General features: G+C 42.9%; 1 protein-coding gene across 1 annotated transcript in view; it reads right to left on the minus strand.

The window, feature by feature from the left end:
• LOC126299250 (O-glucosyltransferase rumi homolog) overlaps positions 1–25,995 on the minus strand; it is a 133,389-nt gene that overhangs the window by 90,858 nt on the left and 16,536 nt on the right. Inside the window, exons 2-3 of the mRNA XM_049991045.1 lie at positions 25,435–25,603; positions 11,138–11,339 (exon numbers count right to left, since the gene is read on the minus strand). Coding sequence (XP_049847002.1) covers positions 11,138–11,339; positions 25,435–25,603 — 371 coding nt within the window. The remainder of the gene's footprint in view (positions 1–11,137; positions 11,340–25,434; positions 25,604–25,995) is intronic.

The raw sequence follows: 25,995 nt of genomic DNA on the forward strand, positions 1-25,995 counted from the left end.
GTATCCATTCTGACAGTGAAAACCCAGTGGGTACCCATAATCGCATGCTGACACATTAAGTTTTTGAGTTCCCCCCCTGTATTTCATATCCTAATATGACTTTACCAACTCTATTCTATACTTCCTTCTTCTGTCGAGGAGTGGCGATCCCAGGATAATCGGGACTGAGTTGCTCTGACAGTACTTAATCTATCTCACTTTTTCCATCCAACAGCAATGAGGTATTGCCCCTCTCTTGTTGCAATATTTCATAATCAATTTCACCATAGTTTAGCACAATGCACAGGTGATGTCTCAGTCTGTCAGCGAAGCAGATGACCAATGTTTTGAACCACAAAACAATGTATCGATGATCCATCACTATGAGTTTGGGCAATCTTAGTGAGATAGCCCTTTTACTGTGGCCCACATCTTTTCCTATCTTCACTTACTTCCTGCTGAAACTACACCTGTTACTCTATCTTCTAACCTTCATAATTACACATGAATGTTTGTCATACATCTCTACTTTTCTCATCACTCATTTTAATTTCAAGGAGAACTTAGTTTGAGTAATGAATAATAAGCACCATTACTTTCACTGAATCACTTACGCACGAAATGAATAGGGGGTTTCTGATTACTCTCCCATCCTCCAGGGGCATGTTCTGGCATAGTATTTTCTTATGTTTAGTCTTCATATTATGACCCATTTATCCTCTGTTGTCTTGCTGCTCACTTGCCTTCCACGCACACTGTGCACTATGCCACACCTAGCAGGCTGTACTGGCTCCACTTGCACTCAACACAAACATAACCCTAACACATCTACCTTAAAAAAAAAAAAAAAAAAAAAAAAAAAGTTTTGTTTGCTACCTCTTCCAGTCTCATTAGTCAGTATTCACTGGTTGCAACCTTTTGGCTACAGTTGACATCTGTGTAATCAATAACATGCAAAGATAGTATACCACTCTGCTGGCTAATGCTTGTTAGCATGGCCATAACAACCACTGTCCCATTTGCAGCCCTTCAGTTATCACCTAAAATTTGGTAACTACTCCACCTCACCAGTGTGATACACTGTCATCATAGAGCGCTCAAGCATTATACAGGGTGTCCCACTCAAACCTCCCTGATTTCAAGGACCCAGGAGAGAAAAACTACAGTAGATACGACAATGAAAAATGCACCACATTGTAGTGCATCTCAAATAATTTATATTCCCGCATCAAAAGTGCCAAGTATCGTTGCCAGAATGCAGCCTGGTCGCATGAAGTGAAAATGGCAACTCCACAGTAGCGCGTGCAAGCAGTAGAGAGGTTTGCAGAATCAAAATCGCCAATTAATGTGCATAGAAATTATTGTCATGTGTAAGAATGTGATCCACCTGATGTGACAACAATTAAGGAATAGTATAGGAAGTTTCTGGCACAGAAAGTGTTCTGAAACATTCTGGCAGTGCATGTTACGGGGTTTCAAAAGAGACAGTAGAGGACATCAGACAAATGTTTCTCAGAAGCCCACGTAAGTCAATTCGTGAAGCATCCAGGCAACTTGATGTACCTTGATCAACTCTGAATCATGTAGTTCAGCAGTGTCTCGTATGTATGCTTACATAGTGCAAATTCTGCAACATCGGATGCCGAACAAAAAACCACGCCAACAACAATTTGCTGCAGATATGCTGCTGCATATTGGTATGAATGCCAGCTTCCTGGAAGGATGTTTATTCAGAGATGAGGCAACATTTCATCTATCAGGAAAGGCTAATAGGTATAATGTTCAGATTTGGGGTTCACAGAATTCGCACATTGTCATTGAACATGTTCGTGATAGCCCTAAAGTAAACGTCTGGTGTGGGCTAATGCACGACAGGACTGTTGGGGCGTTTTTCTTAGCGGAACAAACAGTGAATGGGTCAGTGTATCTGGACATGTTGGAGCAGTTTGTGTACCCTCAGATACAAAACTTGCAACCCAACATCATTTTTCAACAAGATGGAGCTCCGCTGCATTGGTCAACGACTGTTCGCAAGTTCCTGGATAGGAATTTTCCCAATTGATGGATCAGACACAGAGGACCCATTGCCTGGCCACCACATTCACCTGACATTATGCTGCTCCATTTCTTCATGTGGGGATTCGTGAAGGACCGCGCGTATGAAACCAAAGTGAACGATATTCCTACGTTGCGACATCATATCACTAATGCAATAGCAGAGGAAATGTTAGAAAGAACCTGGCATGAAATTGAATATAGGATCGATATTCTTCATGCTACAAATGGTTCACATGTAGAGGTGTATTGATGATAAATAAATAAATCCTTTGACGTGCTCTACAATGTGGTGCATTTTTCAATGGCGTATCTACTGTGGAATTTCCCCACCCCCACCCCCTCCCCCCCTGGGTCTTTCAAACCAAGGAGGTTTGAGTGGGACACGTTGTACACTGGAAAGACCTATCAATCGGTCAATCTTTTTTGTGTCCAAATTTGACTTCTGACCACTAGAAATGTTACTATATACATGTTTTTGTGACCCTGGTCTCTCTCATCACCTCTAGACATCACTGCTGCCCATGACCACTAACATGATACATTGGTTTAACAAGCAATGAACGAATTCCCCCCAGTCACTGCCTACATTACCTTCTGCACCGACTTATTTCAGTTGCTTCCTAGTTAGGTGTGCAGCCTTTGGTTCTAGATGCAGCAAGCACTAGCCTGGTGATCTCAATTGAGGAAATGTCCATAAAGAGCATAATCTGCTCTGAAGGCAGTATTTGCTTTATTTACTCATTGCAGAAAATATCCCCACAAGGGCATTTGTATTTGTTTTGTGGTAACACTGTTTGTCCTGAGGTGATCTCTCTTCTTGCTTCTTGTCTAAGTCCTCACACACTGTTCTCAACTTTATACTGTATCACTTTCACTAGATAGTGACTACACACACACACACACACACACACACACACACACACACACACACACACACAACAATATTCCCAGTTTCGCTGATACTTCCAGCTAGCTGCATATCTTGGTGAACACCTAGTTCTATTGTCAAAAATCTAATGATTGAGCCCTTGTCTCTGTAGACATAGCCTACCAACATAGTAGCACTCTTTTTCTCAAGGGTAACGACCCCTTTGTTAATTCACCAATTTACTGGGCATAAAAGACAGAGGAAAACATGGTCAGCATACCAACGACCAAGTTGCCACATGCTGTGTCCTTTACCTACACATAGAATGCACTAGGTGGTCTTCAGCCACATATCAGTGCCCTGTATTCAAGTGCAACATGTGACTTATTCGCACAATCTCAATGTCTTGCCCCTTAGGTTTCTCTATTGTTTTACAGCTATACACATCTTCCTTTTTATGCTTTCCCTATGTTCAGACACTTACAGGATAATGTGGTGCGAAGTATTTTCTGTCTTATTTAGGTATTGTGAATGGTAAAAGGCACATTGCTGCCATACGATAAGGTACACCTGTGCTAGATCCTCTGCAAAACTGGTGGCAGTCTGAAGCAAGAGTGTCATCTGGATTTGCTCTAATATACCATGTAGTGTTATTTGGCTGTCTTATTAATGCGCACCTCCTTAGTACACTACAAATACACTGTACACACCACAACACTTTACACCAATAAGTCATTTCACTTTGTTCAGAGAAAACAATTTGGCTTTGTTGCTATAATTCTACTGCTAAGGGTACAGAAAACTGAATTTCTTGCTCCTCAAGGTTAAAAACACCACTACTAATGGATTCTCATGCTGCACCTGGTATCCATTTTTTCTGAACTACTTGTATCAGCGTCCTGCCTCTCTACTAGTCACTGGAAATACACACTATTGTCTAACGGTACACCCAAGCTTGCAGCTGAGCCTGCTTGGATTTTTCCATTACTTGCCACTCTGGATCAGCACTTCTTGCAGTCTGATTGATTTTGCGGACTGAATGCACTGGCAGTAAGACAAACAATTCTGGGCATCAGATTAAACCTGTTTCTACATGAAGAGCAACTCACGTGATCTGTTGCACACATTAGGTGTTTCACACTGTCACTTTCCACATAGTATACTTCACCATTTCGTTCAATGACGTACAGGTAACTACTTACCAACATTCCCCCTGCTGCCAGTTCACTTACATAAAATAAATCTTTGGCGTTATAAGCTGATTAACTGAAACAGTGCCAGAACTTACTTGCTCTAATGTAACACTGTGTTTATTAGTGTAGGCATCCGGGCTAGTATCAGATAGTGCTGCTACTAAAGCCTTATAAGCAATTGACAACCACATTCACCGAGACAGATCAATATCATCGCACTATTGCCAACTGCTGCTGATCCTTGCCCTGAGGTGCTGTATTATGTTTGGCCTACTTAACAGTATTGCGGGTGCCTCACCTTTCCACAACCACCCACTGTCATCGGGTTTATGTTTGAGTGGTTGGATAATGTGCTGTACACCCCCCACCAAGTCAGTATATAGGCTGGCTTGGACTAGGCTGTTTTAAAAAAATGAAGAAGTAGCACTACAACAAATTACCAATTGATTAATGGCATGGATGGATGCCGACTGAGCTGCCGAGCATGCATATACCAAAATATATACGATCGTCGTGCGCCTAGCGGCGTCAGATGGATAAGTTCCCTACTTTCTGAATAGCCCTCGTATTCTTGCAAACACATCCTCCGGCAAACCCAGGATGTCCTAGTCATTAGTAAAGATGATCAAACACATGCAGTGATATCTCTTAATGTCTTTCAGTCTTGTAACACCACTAATTATCACGTGTTCTATGATATGACATAATTACTGGGGTAAGGAATTGTGAAATCGCTCTATTACTAGAAGAGACTAAAACCCCTATTTGCCATTTTACTGTCCTTACACTACTCGAACATTGGTTCGCCCTGTCTGAAATAGTTTTTTGAACTTTGTGCCACAGGCTATCTCAGTAGTTTAGATCTGGTATTAGTCTCATGTCTGAGACTTATCGGGTTGCTATAGCTAACAGTGGATGTTTAACATTTCTTCTTGTGGCGCAGTTATGCCCAATGTTAAGCTTTCTGCTCATTTAACTTACTCCCACAACGCTAGTCATAAACTGTTTATGTATTGCTAGCTGAAGTACCTACTGTGTTAACATGGCCAGAAAGTTTGCCGGGGTTACCCAGCAATTCTAAGACATGATTTTTAGATTCAGTTACAAATTATTAGCTAAAGAACATGGACAAATCACTCTCGATCGTGTAATAGTGCACGTCACAGAACGGAACGACAAAGATTACACACACCGAGGGATTATTCCCAGTGCTACAACTGTCTCTCTACCTCTAATCCTTATTTGACTCATTGTACAGATCTCATATACACCTGGCTATCATGAATGTTTTATGCCATGACCTCAACCAGTACCCGAGCAGTAGCCATCATGCGAATATCATGGTTAATACCTACGCACGCTTCAGGCACGGCCCTCCTTTGGCACACATCAGGCATGGACCTCCTTTATGTTAGGATTTACAAAATAGTGGTTTGTGTTATTATACTGACGGTCACTTTAAATGGTAAAATTTTGTGTCTTGGCACAGGGTCATGCAGAGTCACTATAGTGAATAACTGTGTATCAAAGAATTTTGTATTTGAACATTAAAAGTCATGTATATCAGGCACAAGGGTTATCTGACAACTTTTGTTAAGAAATGTAGATGATTATACATTTTTGTAAACTGAAGTCACAGACATGGTCTGCCTATGTCGAACAAAGATCATTCCATGGAATTTATGTTAATAATAACTATGCTAATGTTACTTTTTAAATGGCCCTGTACCATGAATTCTTCTGTGGGCTTTTCACTGAGTGAGCCCTGTCCTCGAGTGTTACAATTGCAAATAATCTGAGGCCTACTCACAGAGCCTGCCGACCCCCTGCAGCAGCACAAGCCCTGCCGGTTTCTACTGCAGCCCTACATCACAGCCCCAGAACCCTGTCGTGTGCTGCTCAGCCACTATCCCATTCACCACCTCGACCACGCTCTCATGCCATCCACCGGCTCTGACAATAGTCGACCTCCTGACACCACCCTCACAATGATTGCATCACACCATCGAGCCCACTTCAAGACCCAATTCAAGGGCATTTCTCTATAATTTTTTAAAATTTTGTAACAAGTTTATGTGGCCATTCTATACATGACTTTCACAAATATCAAAACCAAATCAGTTTAATGAATTATACGATTTGTAAACTATGTCCCTTTTAAACGATTTGCTATACTTCAATCCCGTCCCCCCCCCCCCCCCCCCCCTCCCCATATTTCTAAGGGTCCATTTTACCGTAAATGTAGGCAGGACATTCTGTGGGAGCCATTTAAATTTGCATTCAGTTTTATAATTTGTAAATTGTTTTTTGAATCCATAAAATGGCTCTCTCAGAAGGAGGAAGAAACGTGCATGGTGAGCAGTTTTATTCAGAGGAAAACTGGTTTTTCAAATTTTTCATTTTAATTGTCTTTCGTGTGACATAAGGGACTGCATCTCTGGTAGACAGTGGCTGAGGCTGAGCCAACACAGTATTGAATGTTTAGTGTAACACCCACATTCGGTCCACACGAACATCGACCCACAGTAGCACCACTATGGACACTGTGTCGAGTACCGCTGACAGAGGGGCGCCCACTGAAACACTCTCTGCCCACCCATAGGAGGACTGGGGGCCGATCATGAGGGGCACATTGGATGGGTTGGTGAGAATGCTCTCTCATCTGCCAGCTGGGTCCCTGACGGGATGTGTCCACTAGTTCCTCCCTTTGGAGGCGTAATGCCTCTCAATTTAACAGCGGCAGCCTCCTGTTGCTGTATTCAGTTCGAGTTTACTGTACCCCTTAGGCAGATGCTTTTGGCGAAATAAAACCTCCACTGATGACTGGAAACAGTCTTTTCACTCTCCTAACACCACCAGATGCCCCATGTCCAACTCCTTTTCCCATCCTGATCGAGCCCAGCATGTTCACATTCTATACCTGTCCAATACTTGTCCTTACATTGTATTATACTACTTATGTTTCGGCTCTCACAATGTGACCTAATAAAGAATGGATGTTTTATAATTGTGTATTTTATTGTGTTCAGAACCAAACATGGTGATAAGAAGAACTTTTGTGTCCACAACTTCAGTGATGTTTTTTCTTGTGCTTCTCTACGGATGCTGTACTCCCATCACTTCCACAGCAATGGCGCCATCTTGCAGCCATCTTGGACCACCTCGTGGCTATATTGACAGCACAGGCACCACCGTCTCTTGGTGTATCTCCAGTTTTCTGCCATCTGACAACTCTGCTGGAGATTGGCAAGCTTCTGACTAATGGCTCCACTAGCACTTCGCATTTCAGGAAACAGTCACAAATATGATTAAGGCTTTGTTTCTATCATAGATTCCTCCTCGCATGTACTAGCAGATGTGTCGTTTTGTCCCCTTTTCATGAGCTAGCCTTCCTTCTTAGCTTTTGTGCCAATCGGCCCCCTTTTCTGAAATGGAACAGGACCCCTCTCGTTGTTGTTGTGTCGATTAGCCCCTTTGCAGGGACAATCTTCACTTTCCTTTGTTGTCATGTGTAGTTTGTCATCTTCTTATCATTGCGTGTGCACGCATGTCACCGCTGCTCAACTGTAATTTTTGCCCGTGCCACAAGCAGCCACATCAGTCTCTGTGTCATTTTCTACCTACAGTTTCCACTGACTTCTATGCAGACTCTGTGGTCATGGATGCAATCCCCTGCCTCACATTTTATGAAGTATTTTATCAGCGCACCCTTTACTGTCGGGATCTGTCCTACAATGCCATTTTCCATGGAGCTCGACATCGAATCGAAGTGGGAGGGAATGCCACAGTTGTCATCATGAACCACGTCAGCGCATAACAACAAGCCCGCCAGCTGAAGAGGAAGTTGCTGCCGTTCACACCAGAAAACCTTGCCGCAACGGACAACCCAGTCAACAGCAACGAGGGCACTGTGCGGCACTTCTGTCATGCCCCACTGGCTTTGTGCAGCACGAGAGAGGTCCTTGTGTATATGCAGCAGCTATTCTGCCCCTCTACTCTCAGTTGTATGCATGGCTGTGCTCCCAAATGTCGGCTCCTGTCAACACTGCCTGACAAGCTACACTAAACAACATATTCTTATTCTTGGTAATTTAAGAGCCACCACGGCTTCCAACACTGTAGCCTATCCTATATGTCCTAGCACTTGTTTGGATGTTAATGATCCTCATAGTGAGAATTTGTTTTGGTTAACACTTCCATTACTTTCAGATTTTCTGTTATTGCAACATATTCTTTGTCTCTCTGCCCTACACTGTGGCACACTAAAACGAACGTATTGTCTTGGCTACCCAGGCTGTCCGATCTGTGGTTTGCTCATGATAAAATACTGTGTTTTCACCTTGATGCAAAAGAAAAACAGAATACTGATGTTCACCAGCTCTAGAGCTGCATCTCCAGTAGCTGCAGACTCAGCACTTAAACACCTGACTGCGACGTGGAATGCCTTGTTGCAGCCTTCTGCAAGTGTTCAAATCAACAAGTGTTTATGCACACTGTTTTTTCCCCATGGCTGACATCCATACTACTGTGGAACAGAATCCATATTGACTTTGCTGGAACTTTCTTAGGCATTTTTTGGTTGTTGACACTTTTTTCAAGTTTTCTACGTTGTTTGTTGCTGATCTACAGCAGCAGAAGTGATTGTCACGGTGCGCGCGCACACACACACACACACACACACACACACACACACACACACACACACACACACCTGTGTAGGCACCTCCTGCACCGACGTAGGTAGCTCCTGCAACAATGCAGGCACTTCCTACCCAGACCTAGGAGCCTCCTGTGCTGACACAGGCATCTCCCATCCCAATTTAGGCACCTCCTGCACCGATACAGGGACCTCCAGGCACCTTCTGCACTAATGCAGCACCTCCCACCTTGACAGGCATCTTCTGAATCAACACAAATGCTGCCACACTGATGCAGCCACCATCCACACTGATGCTGTTACTTGCCGCCTTCCTGCCGGCACCACCTGTCCTTCCTCCAGACACTGAGACTCCCCAGCTCATGGCACCTGGAGATGAGTATGCAACTGTTCTGCCTCTGCCTACAGGGTGCTGGGGTAGTGTGCCTGCTTTTCTGGAGGGGAAGGAAGGTGCAGGTTCATGCTACCTCCACTTCCGTCATTGCTCACTGGTTAACATGGACCCAGAACTGTGCAAGCCCAGGAAAACTGCTTCAGACATTATGGATGTGTCAACTATCAGCACATTGTGGAGGCACAGGCATTTAGTTGCTCTTCCCTCCTCCCGCACCCCAAGGAAGGAGGGCGTGTAGTAACCTGCACATTACTACACCCTCAGTGCCACTATCACAGTGCACGCCACACAATTTGAGCACTGTGGGATTCAGCCACTCCAGAGCCCCACCAGAGGCTGCTGATGCAGTCTGGCACTTTAACTGCCTGCAGCTGATAGCTAGTGGCCCCTGGTGGGCAAATGCTCTTTATATTGCTGTGTACTGGTAATGATGTGTGTCCAGTATCTGTATTGTCTACTTATGTTTACGCTTTCACACGATGACTGAATGAACAGTGGATTTCTTAATACCGTGTCTCTTATTGTGTTCAGAGCCACAAAAAAATATCTCAAAGAAAACTATCTATTGATAAATAGTCAGCACAGATTCAGAAAATTTTGTTTTTTTGCAACACAGCTAGTTCTTTATTCTAGTGAAATGAGTGCTATTGAGAGGGGATCTCTTATTAATTCGATATTTCTATATTTTCGAACGCTTTTGATACTGTTCCTCACAAGCAGCTTCCAATCAAATTGTGTGCCTAAGGAGTATCAACTTAATTGTGCGACTGGATTAGTGATTTCCTGTCAAATAGGTCACAGTTCATAGTAACTGATGTAAAGTCATCAATTAAAACATAAATGATATCTGGTGTTCCCCCAAGTGTTCTATGCCCTCTGATATTCCTAAGCTATATAAGTGACAGGAGACAAATTGAGTAGCCAAGTTATTAGAGTGTTTGTGGTGATGCTGTCAGTTACCATTGAGTAAAGTCATCAGAAGAGCAAAGCTAATCATAAAATGATTTACACAAAATATATGTATGGTGCAAAAAGTGTCAATTGACCCTAAATACTGAAATGTGTGAGTACTAGAAGGAATCCATTAAATTTCAGTTACATGATAAATCACATAAATGTAAAGGCTGTTAATTCAACTAAATACCCAAGGATAACGATTATGAACAACTGAAACTGGAATGATCACATAGATAATGTTGTGAGGAGGCGAACCAAAGACTATTTCATTGGCAGAACAGTTAGAAGCTGTAACAAATCCACTGAGTAGACTTCTGATAGAGTGCTACTGTGTGGTATGGGATTCTTACTAGAAGGCTGCTAGTTTTGCATTATCACGAAATAGGGGAGAGTGTGTCATGGGTACAATATGTGAATTGGGATAGCAATCATTAAAACAAAGGCGTTTTTGTTGCAGCAAGATCTATTCACAAAATTTCAATCTACAACTTTCTCCTCTGAATGTGAAAATATTTTGCTTATCCCCCCCCCCCATAGGGAAAATTATCACTTTAATTAAATAAGAAAAATCAGAGCTTGGACAGAAAGATTTAAGTGTCTATTTTTTTCTGTGTGCTGTTCAAGAATGGAACAGTAGAGCAGTAATGTGAAAATGGTTGAATGAACCCTCTGCCAGGCACTTAAGTGTGAACTGCGGAGTAGTCACATAGATGTAGAATTCTGAAGAACTCCACACAAAAAGCTGAGAGAAAAAGAGGTCTCCGTGATGACTGTTCCTAGTACTGCAACAAACACTCACACGCTCATATTCAGGAACTATGATATATCCAAAATAAAAAGTAACAAAATTGTGTACCATAGCAAAAGTGTTGTAAAAATAGAGGTAATTTTTTTGTGAAAACTCATAAATAAATTTCAGTATACTGGGTCAAGAGCACAGATATGAGCACTCTACTTACAATTAGTACACCCAATATAAACTTTTTCACATTTACTCCCATCAACCACTATAATTTTAAATATAAATAAACCTTGCTAAAAGAAAACACTGGCTTCGGCACACCAAAATTCTTGCTTATTTGTGGCCAATCTCGGGTGTTCAGAACAAATTCAACATCTGGGATTTTTGGAAGTAGCTCCAGAAGAAAATGTTCCACACCTGCACAGCGAGCTGGAAACATGCACGTTTCCTCACGATACAAATGATGGTTTATCACTTGGTACCTTGTGCCCCTGAAAAGCAAAATTATAAAAATTAGGATGAAATAATAACTCATTTATATGCTAAATTTGTGGCATAGATTAAAGGGCATTGAAATATGGATGCAATAAAAATTTGATGATGTAGGAAAGGGAGAGAATCAGTAGGACAATGGGACTTTTGTAATAGTTATAGAGCCAACATTCTTCAGAAGTACCCACAAGATAAGGAATCCCCATTCCTGGTGAGCTGCTAACCCTAATACAATTAAGAAAACTATGCTAATCCTAAGATAATTAAGAAAACTAAATAAGAACACAAGACTTTAGTTAATCATTCAGATTTGACAAAACAAGATGATACTCTACCTCATACTCTTATTTTAAATTTTAAATGTGTGTGTATACAGACAAATCACTAGCAGATGATCTGATGACATTTTATGCCTGCTTAGGGGGGAAAAAAGAAGACATACAGATTGTAATATCCCTTTTGTAGTAAGATCATTAGAGATGAAAAACATGAGTATATGAAAGGATAGTGAGGAAACATCCTCAACATTTTCCTTATGCTATTTAATGAAACTACTAAAAAACTAAATATGTGTGGCTGGTCATGGATTTAAACCCTGCTCTTCTCAAATGGTACTCCAGACTTTTGAAATACAAATCCATAAACAACAAAAGCTTTAAGAGGGACCGAGCGAGGTGGCGCAGTGGTTAGCGCACTGGACTCGCATTCGGGAGGACGACGGTTCAATCCCGCATCCGGCCATCCTGATTTAGGTTTTCCGTGATTTCCCTAGATCGCTTTAGGCAAATGCCGGGATGGTTCCTTAGAAAGGGCACGGCCGATTTCCTTCCCCATCCTTCCCTAATCCGAGCTTGTGCTCCGTCTCTAATGACCTCGTTGTCGACGTTAAACAGTAATCTCCTCCTCCTCCTCTAAGAGGAAGAGTGCTTCATTAGTACATGTTAAATTCCTTAAAGTGATTTAATAGTGAGTGTTGCTTGGAAACAACGGAAAATGAAATCTGGACCAGACATTTCATTTCAGTTCACTGCAAGGAATTCTAAAGAAATGAACTGATACAAGATCACTGTGAACTACAGTGGGAAGACTAACATGGAGCAATAAAACTTTGCAGCAGTCCATCCAAAACATGCCACAGCAGGTTGAATTACCCTCTGTATCATTCATTCCATTAGATTTATTTTTAATACATTTCTCTAACTTGCAACATTTCCATCCTCTTTTCACTAACTGCCGAATGCTAATATTGAAGAGTTTGGAAATTATACGGATTTTCAAGGCTGCTCATAAATTAATACCAATAACCGTACTCTGGAGTTTAGATTTACCACATTTTGACCACCTTTCTGGCAATTTGTGGACACCATGCCAATAGAAATGTTTGTCTTTTGAAGCAAACCAATCAGACACCCAATTTTCGACTTCTTCTTAGGAATCAAAGTGTTCCTCAGCCAATGCGTGTCCCATTGATGAAAACAAATGGTACTCTGGTGAATACGGCGGGTGGGGTAGCAGCTCCCAGCCAAGTGTTTTGATTGTATCCTGAACAAGTTTTGCTTTGTGTGCAGGTGCATTGTCATGCAAGGAAAATTACTTTGCCATGTCTTCTGGCCCATTCTGGTCTTTTTTTTTATCAATGCATAGTTCAAATTGATCATTTGTTGTCTGTGGCGATTAGTACTCACAGTTTCACTGGGTTTTAGAAGCTCATGATACACCACACCTTTCTGATCCCACTAAACACAGAGCATTGTCTTCTTGCCGAATCAATCTGGTTTTGCAGTCGATGTTGATGGTTGTCCCGGATTAACCCATGATTTTTCCCATTTAGGATTCTTAAAATAAATCCATTTTTCATCGCCAGTAACAATTTGATGCAAAATTGATTTTCTTTCATGTCTTTGAAGCAAAATTTGACAAATGGTTTTTGGTTTTCCATCTGTCTTTCATTCAATTCATGTGGCACCCATTTCCACACTTTTGGATCTTTCCCATAGCTTTCAAATTGTCAGAAATTGTTTGTTGTGCAAGATCTAGCATTGCTGCCATTTGCTTCTGACTCAAAGTATCATCTTCATCCAATATTGCTTGCAAATCGGCATCTTCAAACTTTTTTTGGTGGTCTTCCACATTCCTCATTTCTTACATAAAAATCATTATTTCTGAACCGTTGAAACCATCTTTTGCATGTTGCTTCTGATAGAGCATGATCACCATATGCCTCAACAATCATTCGATGCGACTCTGCAGCACTTTTTTTTCAAATGGAAACAAAAAATTGATGCTTTCCGCAAATCATCACTTTCTGGTACAAAATTCGACATTGTTAACACGATGAAAACATATGATGTTGTTTGTTCCATGACTTGATGTATACTAAATATCTTTGACAGAAGTCATGCCAACCAAACAAAAAAAATTAAGGCTCATTCACAACAAATATTCCCTATCGACACATTTGTATCTTAACGATCATTTCATACCGGTACACCTGGTATATATGCCCTGAAACTTCCAAAGTAATTCATGGATATGAAACATCTTCAGTCGAAATTAAATAAAATGTGCATTAAGAGTAAATGGTTAAAGATTAGGCAGTATAAAAATAAATATAAAACTTTCCAGTCTGTAGAAGATGGAAAGTCAATCACCCTCAGTTCATTTTACGGTGTAACATTCAGAACAACAGATGGTGTTCCAACTAGGTGTGGGAGTATATTAGTGTTCTGATGGCTCAACGAAGTTTGGGAGACACTCTCAATGAAGGGCAGCCTTGGACTTAGTACATTGGATGTGCAGACTTGTGTGAGGCCTTGTGTTGTCATGGAGGAGATGTCCATTTTCATTTTGATGGTGATGAACACGCTGAAGTCATTTCTTCAATTCCCTCAGTGTAGCACAACATACATCAGAGTTGATCATTGCACCATACATCAAAGAGAATAACCCCTTCAAAGTTCCAGATGACCGTCACCATTATTTTACCAGCTGAGGGTGTGAATTTGAACTTTTTCTTCAGAGGAGTGGTGGTGAGGCACCACTCCATTAATTGCCGTTTTGTTTCCGGTTCAAAGTGATGAACCCGTTTCATCACTAGCAACAATGTTTCACAAAAAATTGTCACGATCGGTCTCATAACATGCAAGCACTTCCCCACAGATGGTCCTTTGTTGCTCTTTATGGTCTGCTGTTAGATGGCAAGGAACTTAGTGGGCACACACCTTTCAGTACCCAAACTGGTGGACGAGCATGTCAGCAATACCAACAGAGACATCCAGTTGTGCAGCAAGTTGATGGATTGTGATATGTTGATCACCTCGAATAAGAGTGTTCACAGGTTTCTACACTGCAGGTGTCACAGCTGTGTGCAGCTGACCAGCACGTGGGAGATCGGACAAGTTTGCACAACCTTGTTGTGACAATGACAGGCTCTTTGGCCAATGACTCACCATGCTTTTGTTCACTGCCAGGTCTCTGTAGACATTCTGCATGTGACTATGAATATCTGCAAGGCTCTGGTTTCCTGCCAAAAGAAACTCAATTATAATTCTCTGTCTGGAATACACCCCCATTACAGACGAAATTTTGAAGACTATGTACAGTGTCACCACTTTCCACAACTTCATGACATTATAGGGGCTGAAGTGGGAATATTCCATGAGGTCCTACAGTAAATTCTGCATTTTTTCAATAGAAATTGGCTGACGGAAAAAAAAAGTGTTGCATTAATTATTGAGTGCCCCTTGTATAAACTATTGACTGTTTTGACTGTGCTGTTTTGCTTTGTTGCAAAAGTCTACACTGGCAATTATGCCCTGCACTCCACAACTTGCATATTACAATCCCTGTTAGTATGGAACCCCACAGGCAAAATAAACTCTCTCATTGTTTCTTTGCTGTCGTTGGAAGTCATTGGTACAAGAGACAAAAAAGTTTCCATTGAGTTTTTACTTGATCGTATGGTTCACGGTATGAAAAGACAGTTGCTTCACAACATATTTATGTAGTTGGTCAACGGAACACTTAAATCCAGTAGTTTTCATCATTACCACTGTAATCATCAGACCCCCCCCCCCCCCTCCCTCTCTCTCTCTACTGTATAAAAATGTGAAGTAGTAGCAAAAAGGTCTACTTAAAAACTGTCTACAAAATGACACTCAATAATATAGTTCTGCATAGTTCTATGCAAAGAATATGTTCTGTTTTTGAGATGAGTTTTCACTAGAATATAATTACAGTGGGAATTACTGAATGCAAATAATTTATTTTACCAATTTATTTCTCTGAGACGTTTAATGGCACCAGTGGCAGAAAGTGCTGAACTGTGTAGTTTAATAAGATGCTTTCTTTTTATTTAAATTCTCATTAATATATATACGAGAACTGAACCTTGTAGAGTTCATTTATGACTTCTACCAGACAGGGAGAGAGCCTACACCTTATTTTAATTTAGTATGGCATTGATCATTTATTAACTACAGCATTAGGTTCATAGACCTCAATTTTGATAGGAAAATGTAGTGAAAGGCCTAGTATAGCTAGGAAAAAATAGCAACTGGTGCTATGTTTCTGTTTCATGCTCATAAAATTTGTTGAGTGAATGTTTAAAGCGCAATCTCAGAAACTCTCCCAAAAATCAAAGCGATTACCATGTATACTATAATTACAAAAGTTGGCCAATATGGTAGAGTACATAACTTACTTTATTTTTCTGGGGATAATCTAGTCCAAAATATCAGTCAACATATTAAGTGAATGCTTAGGTACTATCAACAACAGCCAATCCTGAAAGCTGACTAAATTAATGCTTTTCAGAGTGCTTGCCTTGATATTTTCAAATACAGTTTGCTTGAAGTTCTGTGCAGATGTTACTTTTCTGAAACCACTAAGTGAATAGTCCCTCAATGCATCTCCGAGGGAGGTATATTAATAAATGCTCTGTGTGAAATTGTGGTTGCTTCCAAGAGTTCAGACTGTTACTGACTGTTTCTTTTGATTTTGGGAATAGAGAAAAATGGTTGGTTGGTTTGTTTAAAAGAGGGGGGAAGGGACCAAACTGCTAGGTCATCGATCCCTCATTCCGATTAAAATAAGTCCACAAGGATGGGAGTAAAATTATCGAGACGTACAAAACACAGCTGGAAGAAAGGAGAAAACCACAAGAATGACAGAAGGGCAACAAACACAAAAATTGACAAAATCAGATAAGAAAACCACAGAGATACGCAAGGCTGGCTGACCATGAGAATAAAAAGGAGAAGCCAGCCATTCTGCAACACATTAAATTGTCCACCCTAAAAGCAATAGGGTGGAGGACACAGAGGGACAAAGGACAAGTGTTAAAACTTATATCATGTCGTAAAACCCACCCTCACAAATAAAACAAAGCTTAAGCTGCTGTCGAGGCATTGTCGCCCAACATTGAAGGTAGGGTGCTGGGAAAGTTAAAAGACTGCCGCAGAGCGGCTAAAAGTGAGCAGTCCAGTAAGAGATGGATGACCGTCATTTGTGAACCACAGCGGCATCGAGGTGGAACCTCATGATAGAGGAGGTAATCATGCGTTAGCCACATATGCCCAATGCAGAGCCGGCAGAGGACAATTAATTCCCTGCGAGAGGACTGCATGGGAGACTTCCACACATTTGCAATCTCCTTAATGACATGCAGTTTGTTGTGCGTACTGTTAAGCCACTCCATCTCCCCAAGTTGAAGAATCCTGTGGAGTAAGACAGAACACAGGTCAGTTTTGAATATGTCCATCTCCAACAGCAGTTTCTGTGTAGCCCATTTGGCCAGCCTGTCAGCAAGTTCATTGCCTGAGATTCCGACATGTTCTGGGGTCCACAGTAACACCACTGAACGATGGGACCATTCCAGGGCATATATGGAATCCTGAATGGTTGCTACCAAAGGATGACGAGGGTAGCACTGGTCAATAGCTTGTACGCTGCTCAACGAGCCAGTACACAGAAGAAATGACTTCCCAGGGCATGAGCAGATGTGCTCAAGAGCATGAGATATGGCCACCAGCTCTGCAGTCAAAACACTACACTCATCTGGCAAAGAGTGCTGTTCAATATGTCCTCCAAGAACATACGCAAAGCCTACGTGACCGTCATCCATCGAGCCATCGGTGTAAACCACTTCATGGCACCGGTACAAGTTGAGAATCGAGAGGAAGTGGTGGCGGAGAGCTGCAGGGTTAACGGCATCCATAGGGCCATGCAAAAGGTCCACAAGAATTTGCGGCCTAGGTGTACACCATGGAGGTGTATGTGAATGGATATCGAGGAGAGGTGGTAACAGGAAGGACTCCAGTTCAGACAGAAGGGACAGGATTCGAACTGGTCATAAGCCCTGACCTGGGCCGCCGATGCGCGAGATGAACCGCCATGGTTGGGAAAAGGAGACTAATTCGAATGCGCAGGAGAACAACGAACATGTGCAATATAACTGGCAAGCAGTTGTGCATGCCTAATGTTCAATGGAGGGACACCGGCCTCCACCAACACACTGGTCACTGAACTAGTTATAAAAGCTCCCGTCTCTAGGCGAATGCCACAATGGTACACTGGGTCGAGTAAATGCAATGCTGAAGGCGTCGCCGAACCATAAACCAGACTTCCGTAGTCAAGGTGGGCTGAACAAGGGCTCTGTAAAGCTGCAGCAGCGTAGAGTGATCTGCACCCCAGTTGGTGTTACTCAGGCAGTGGAGGGTGTTGAGGTGCTGCCAGCACTTCCGCTTAAGCTGACGAAGGTGAGGTAGCCAAGTCAATTGGGCGTCGAAAACCAGTCCTAAGAATCAATATGTCTCCACTACAGTGGCTGGATTGTCATTAAGGTAAAGTTCTGGTTCTGGATGAATGGCGCCACACCGACAAAAATGCATGACGCACAACTTTGCGGCTGAAAACTGGAAGCCTTGGGAGAAAACCCATGACTGCGCCTGGTGAATGGCTCACTGTAGGCACCACTCAGCAACACCAGTACTGAAGGAGCAGTACGAAATGCAGAAGTCATCTGCATTCAGAGAAGGTGAGACTGCCGGCCCTACAGCTGCTGCTAGACAGTTAATAGCCACTAAAAATAAAGACACACTCAGCACGGAGTCCTACGGAATGCCATTCTCCTTAATACGGGGGGGGAGGCACTGACTTGGACAAAGAAAGTACAGAGTGACAGGAAGTTTTGGATAAAAATTGGAAGCACGTCCTGGAGACTCCACTCATACAATGTGGCAAGGATATGGTGTTGCCAGGTCGTGTCATATGCTTTATGTAAGTCAAAAAAGATGGTAACCAGATGTTGGCATCTGGAAAATGCTGTTCAGATGGAAGACTCGAGGGACACAAGATTATCGGTGGTACAGCAACCCTGGCGGAAGCTGCCCTGACATAGAGCCAGTAGGCCATGCGATGCCACGACCCAACCCAACCACCAACACCATACGCCCCAGCAGCTCACAAAGGAAGTTGGTGAGGCTTATGAGCCGATAGCTATCCGCGTCAAGTGGGTTTTGACCGGGACGAGCTCCCACTCTGTAAATGGAGAGTTATAGGGTTCACTGTGGCCTGTAGTGAACAAGAGGACTTTCCTTTCCATCCACCCTTTGAGGGTGCGAAAGGCTGGGGAGTAGTTCTCCAATGCAGAGGCTGGAGCATAGTGCTCAGCAAAGTTCTCGGCAATTGCGATTGCGTCAGTAGATAACATGCCATTGATGTTAATTCCAGGGACACCTGTTGGGATCTCGTACCCAAAAAATGTCTGATCTTCGTCCAGACTTGGGAAGGTGATGTATCGCACCCAATGGTCGACACGTACCTCTCCCATCACTCCTGTTTCTGTTGTTTTATAAGCTGACGAAAGCGAGCACAGAGCCACATAAAGGCTATTAGGTGCTCTAGGAAAGGGTGTCACTTATGTCGCTGTAGAGCCTGCCAATGCTCTTTAATTGCCTCACCAACTTCTGATGACCACCGAGGAACTATCTTTTGCTGGGGCACCCTATAAAGAATGAGGGATCGTATTTTCCGCTGCAGAAACAATCATTGTAGTGACCTGCATCATGTGGGGGGGATTCAGCGGTGACAGCAGAGGTGAAGGCTACCCAGTCTGCCTTGTTTAAAGCCCATCTGGGTAGGCGTCCGTAGGCATGACGTCGGGGGAGTAACAGGAAGATGGGGAAGTGGTCACTACCACACAGGTCATCATATGCTCTCCAGTGGATAGATGGGAGAAGACCAGGACTGCAAATCAAGAGATCAATGTCTGAATATGTGCCATGTCCCACACTGAAATGTGTGGGGGCACCTGTATTTAAGAGGCAGATGTTGAGTTGTGACAGTAAATTTTCGACCTCCCTACCTCGGTCAGTAAGCATGACGCCACCCCACAAGGGGTTACGCGCGTTAAAATCTCCCAAAAGTAGGAAAGGTTAAGGGACTTGATCAATCAGTGCAGCCAATATGTTCAGGGGTACTGCACCATCTGGAGGAATATATACATTGCAGACAGTGATTTCCTGTGTCGTCCTGATCCTGACAGCCACAGCTTCAAGAGAGAAGGGGCACAGGTTCACTACATACGGAGTTCAGGACATAGACACAAACTCCACCTGACACTTTATTATAGTCGCTACAGTTCCTGTAATATCTCTTATAGCCACAGAGAGCAGGGGTCCACACTGCCGGGAACTAGGTTTCCTAGAGGGCAATGCAGAAAGCAGGTGTAAAGCTTAACAGTTGCAGTAGCTCAGCCAGGTGGTGGAAAAAACTGTCGCAATTCCACTGGAGGATTACATGATCATGAGACTGGGAAGGCATGAAACACTCAATGAGGCAGTCCACATCTCGGGGTCACTTGCTGCCACCGGATGAGTACCTGTATGATCGACAGCCATTATCTCTGAGGGCCCAGCAAGATCTAGGTTCTCATTGGATGGCAGAATCTCCACCTCATCCTCAGATACAGAGCTTGTAAGGGTGGTGTGGGTGCCACCGCAATGCTTTTGTTCTTGGGGGTCTTTCTTTTTAGGTTTCTCTTGCTGCTCCTTAGGTTTGTCCCGCTGGGAGGGCTTCACTGATTCAGTCTCAGGGACTAAGGAGGACCTGAAGCCCTACTGTGGTTGCTTCAGCCACTGGCGGGTATCAGCTTTGTCACTGGTAGGAACCTGGGAAGGGAGTGACCCACAGGATCCCTTCCTGGTGAGTGGAGCTAAAGAAGACTTAAGCTTCTCCAACTGAGATGGTTAGGGGGGGGGGGGGGGGGGGAGTTGCTCATGAATTAGGTTGTGCAGGAGCAACAGGGAGGGAAGTGCCCCCCCCCCCCCCCCCCCCCACCAGCATCATCATCAAGGGGGCAGGTGGAGTCTGATGGTTCTGAGAGCCAACTGTAATCGGCGGAACGGGAGGTGGTAGAACTATTGTCGTAATGGTGGTGTAGGTTTACGTCATATACACAAGATGAAGCCTCCCATATTTTCTCTTAGCCTCGGTGTAGCTCAGTCAGTCCAGGGTCTTGTATTCCATTATTTTTCTTTCTTTCTGGAGAATCTTGCAGTCTGGCGAGCAAGGCAAGTGGTGCTCCCCACAATTGACACAGATGGAAGGTGGGGCACATGGTTTATTGGGATGTGAAGGACATCCACAATCCTGACAGGTGACGCTGGAAGTTCAGCAGGAAGACATATGGTCGAACTTCCAGCACTTAAAGCACCGCATCGGGGGAGGGATATATGGCTTTATGCCACAGCGGTAGACCATCACCTTGACCTTCTCGGGTAATGTGTCACCCTCGAAGGCCAAGATGAAAGCACCAATGGCAACCTGATTATCCCTCGGACCCCGGTGTATGCACTGGATAAAATGGACACCTCGCTGCTCTAAATTGGAGTGCAGCTCATCGGCAGACTGCAAACGAAGGTCCCTATGAAATATAATACACTGGACCATATTTAAGCTCTTATGGGGCATGATGGAAACAGAAACATCCCCCAGCTTGTCACAGGCAAGTAGTGCCCATGACTGGGCAGAGGATGCTGTTTTGATCAAGACCAACCCGGACCGCATTTTGGACAAGTCCTTCACCTCCCCAAACTTGACCTCTAAATGTTCCACAAAAAAACTGAGGTTTCATTGACAAGAAAGATTTCCCATCAACTCTCGTACATACGAGGTACCGGGGTGAATAAGCTTTGCTGCCGTCCTCAGCCTGGTGTTCCTCCCACGGTTTGGCTGGTGTGCGGGGGGAGGAGGTTGATGATTTGGCTGGCATCATATTTCTGAGCACTGTAGTTAGGCCTTGACTGCTTAGAGACTGCTTAGAGACTGCTGGTGTTTGACCACCAGCAGGAGACGACGTACTACGCTTCAAGGCGTGTCATCCACCTGATGCCACCCACTCTGACTAGGCGCCGTCCCCACGGGTGCCAACCAGCCGCAGTAAAGGCCACCTAGCAGGAGGGCCATTGCTGGGAGTCCCGATGCCCCAGGGTGAGAGGCGTCTACTCCTTGGCATACATGGGGAGTTAACTGCACAGGCATCAGCAGAGTGATCACTGTGTGGTCACGGGGCTACAACCAACAGGGTACATGAAAAAAACACACCCAGGAGGGTGATCTCACCCAACAGCTAGAGAATGAGCGGAAGTGCAGATCCACGTCAACGAACGATGCGAGCTGTCTTAGCGCATGATGGACACTATGCACCATGTAAGGTGTCCTTCCCCAATTGACTCACTCTTCAGGAAAATTTTGAAAAATGGAGGTCAAACCCTACAAGGCACCATCACACAAAGGCTGAAAAGTGAGAGACTCCTTTTAGTCGCCTCTTACGACAGGCAAGAATGCCTCGAGCCTATTCTAGCCCCCGAACCCGCAGGGGGAGTGAGGAAAACCAGATGGATTGTGAGGTGGTTGCTGAAATGCTTGTGACTAGGTTGTTTTGTGCTAACACATGTCATGGTACAACAAAATTCTATGGAGCCCAGTCTTTGGCCACTTCCCTACTCTTCCAAACCACTTAGGGAGACACACCCAAGCCCCCCCCCCCCCCCCCAAATGCTCACCAGTTTTATTGGATGAGCATCATCAGGGGAAAAAAATTCCAGACCAGACCACTTCACATAAGAGACAAATTGTATAGCCACGTGTAACGATGTTGAATATTAGTTTTGACGATACCATATTAAATGTATCAAGGAGTCATTGACAAAAACTTGAACCAAAAGTCTTCTATTAATTAGATTGTATAGCAGTCATCTGTTAAAAGACCCAAGTGACTCAAAAACTTGTTTAAGATCTTAGACACTTCCAATAGACTCCAAGGAGTGCACTGATATATGACAATGGGGCTAAAACGCAATCAGACTCCAAGCACAGGACAGATTTACTTCAACTGTCACTGGGCACTCAGATAAACCTGTGTGTTTCTTCAAATAAATTGTGCACAAGGTTTTGGGGGGATAACGCAACTGCCCAAAACACACACACAAATAATTCCTCACTGAAATCTTTAAAAGCCACAAAGCAAAAATGCTCTTTTCAACTCTTCAGCTGATAGTAAATGAATACCTTGCAAAGCTGGACTATGGAGGCCCGCCTTCCATTTTAATATTGCATGCGATTCCAAAAAGAATCAAATTTACTACAGAAAATACTTCTCCTTTCAGTGTAACAATGGATCAGAACCCAATAATTCTCCAAATTTTAAAAGTCACCCTTGAAACACACTAATTCAGTGCTTAAACAAATAATGTGTCACACTTCATGCATAGCATCAGTGCCTCAAGTATACAGAATTATTTATAGCTAGTAAGCTTTTAAAACACTCTACATGTAGCCTATAGGTGTCGCATACACTATTATCTTAATATTTCAACTGCATGAAGAACACTGGCACACATAATACAACAGAAACTCTAAACTGTTTCCTGTTTTGTACTAATATTTATGTCACATTATACAAAGGGTGTTCAATAAGTAATGTAATAAATTTTTTTCTCAGCCAATTTTGGCTGAAAAAATGCATAATATGCTGTGGGGCATTGTGGAATACTCCATGGAGGTGCATTCCAAGCAGAGAGCTATCATCAAGTTTCTTTTGGCAGAAATCTACAGCATCACAGATATTCGTAGATCCTCCCAGAATGTTTACGGAGACCTAGCAGTGAACGAAAACACGGTGAATCACTGGGCAAGGTATCTGTCATCATCACAACTAGGTCGTGCAAACCTGTCAAATCTCCTACATGCCACACACAGCTGTGACTCCTGCAATATCAGAACAACTTCAACATGTTCATCGCCACAAAAGTGCGCCTCCCGACTGCCATCTGTTTGGCCTAATAAAGGATGCACTCCACGGGGAGCAGTACGTGGACGACGGGGAGGTTACTTACGCAGCAAGACGTCAGCTCCAATGTTGACCAGTAGAGTGGTACTATGCAGGCATACAGGGTACTGTGCGTGCATACAGACTACTATGTGGGCGTACAGGGTACTGTGTGGACATACAGGCCATCTTAGTAAGGTGGTGTAAGGCCATCGCATCGAATGGAGATTTCACTGAAAAATTACGATTTTGTAGCCAAAAGATGGAGAAAAAATGTGGTATATTGGTATCTTTAAAAAAAAAAAAAAAACGCTTTCAGAAAAAAATTGTCACATTACTTAATGAGTGCTTCTCATAATTAAAAAAATAAGAATAAATTTAAAGAATCCACAATCATTCAGTTACATCAGTGGGTCATATATATAACTCTGAACAGCAACTGATGTCAATAATAACAAAACTTATACATGGCAACTAGACTGGGGCAGCAACATTAGGAAATGTGAACATGTTATTAGAACTACCACTATGAAGTTATTAAGGAGAGTGACTAGCTAGAGATCATAGGGCACAGAAGTAAACAAAGTAACCCAGCCTCAGAAATCTCTTTTTCAGTAGTCATCTGGCCACAAGAAATCACTACGTACCTATTCTCAGAGTAATTCACCAGACTGTGCTGAGACTCTAACTGTGAATGGGGCAATACAGCATGCAACACAATTGTGCACTACCAGTATGGAGGCAACTGAGAGGGCTATAACAGCCCAAAAAATATGCAGCCATTCCCGCATGATCAGTTTGATCTTTAGATGTCCATTACAAGCCACCCCTCCTCCCCCTAAGGACTGTAGTGTAGGAAAAAGTTGGGCAAGGGTGTATCTGTAACTTAACCTGGTTCTTCAGCATTTGGTTCTCTTCACTGACAAATGAAAGACTTGTCTGATGCTTCATGATCACCACTGAAGGTAGAAGAGCCAGCAAAGTACTAATGCATATCTCAGGCATGCAGTCTAACTGGTTCAACAGAGCGGTGTGTCAGTCACATTTTGGATCGGTAATATGCATAGATGCTGAATGCTTCTCATCGCTCTTGAGGGTACACTGAGGGCTGTTGAACATAAATACAGGATCCTCCAAATTATTGTTCACCCTTACAGTCAACATTTCAGTTAATTTGTTTGTCTTTTGAGACACTTGTTCGAGTGCACACCACACGCATTGTATGAACAGCGCCTGCAGAATTCAAGAGTCGCCACACAGTGGATGACCTCAAAAGTGCTACCATCAAATAGCAAGTCGGGCTGGAGCAACAGTGTCTTCTGGACAGCACACGAGGAGAATTAAAAGCACGTTAGAAACTGTGTAGTAGAAAAACAGAGAATGGGCTGTTACCAAGCATCAGGCTTTGATTTCACACGTGTTCTTTCAAACAGATAGCCTTCATTTTAGTTACTGTTTTCTTTTTATTTCACAGTAAAGTTATTTTTTAGTTTTATGGGGCTTATTCTTTCATTAGTTGCTCTCCACAAACCTAAATTCAGACATGTTTGCACACATGCAAGTGGTGCCAAACTTATCTCAGCAGCTTATAAGTAACTAGACACATCACAGTGCAAGAATGATAGACAATGTGGTAACCCAATTCATACACCAAATATGAGACAAAGTCTGATGGAAAAATGGTAGTGTGGCTGTCAAACATAAAAACCTGTAACACGCAAAATCCTGCACATAAAGAACAGAAAGTGGTTAATAATACTCACCGATCTGCAACAGAATCAATCATCTGCTTTGAAATACCTCCAGCAAAATTCTTCAAATCACCATCAATGACTGTTAAATAGCAACTGCAGTTTTCCTGTTTACAAGGAACATAGTTCTTTATTGCATCACTTATCAGTGTCTTATAGTGACTGAAACTTTCACTGTTATCTGAAAGCAAAGAAGACATTTCTTTAGTTTTGATGGAATACTTCATTGTAGCATATCTCATATTTTGACATTTACAAGGTAGATGCTATGCCTAAAGAGCGGGATTGAGAACATTAACATAATTATTTGTTGTTTCCAATGTGAAGTTTCCTCTACTATAATATCAATAGGATAGAGTCATAGCCATGACAAAGAATCAAACTGGATAGTGTGTCCAACATTATGTGATTTCTGAAACAATAAATTCGTATCACCTGGTTCCCATCCTCAAAACAGAAAATTGTGTGGAACTAACATAATAACTCTGAAATATGGATAGCAAAAAGATAACTTTCTTTCTCGACTTTTTGTCTCAGCCCAGAAATATTGTGTAGGTTATATATACTCACATG

The sequence above is a fragment of the Schistocerca gregaria genome, chromosome X, assembly GCF_023897955.1.
Source record: "Schistocerca gregaria isolate iqSchGreg1 chromosome X, iqSchGreg1.2, whole genome shotgun sequence".
NCBI lineage: Eukaryota > Metazoa > Arthropoda > Insecta > Orthoptera > Acrididae > Schistocerca > Schistocerca gregaria.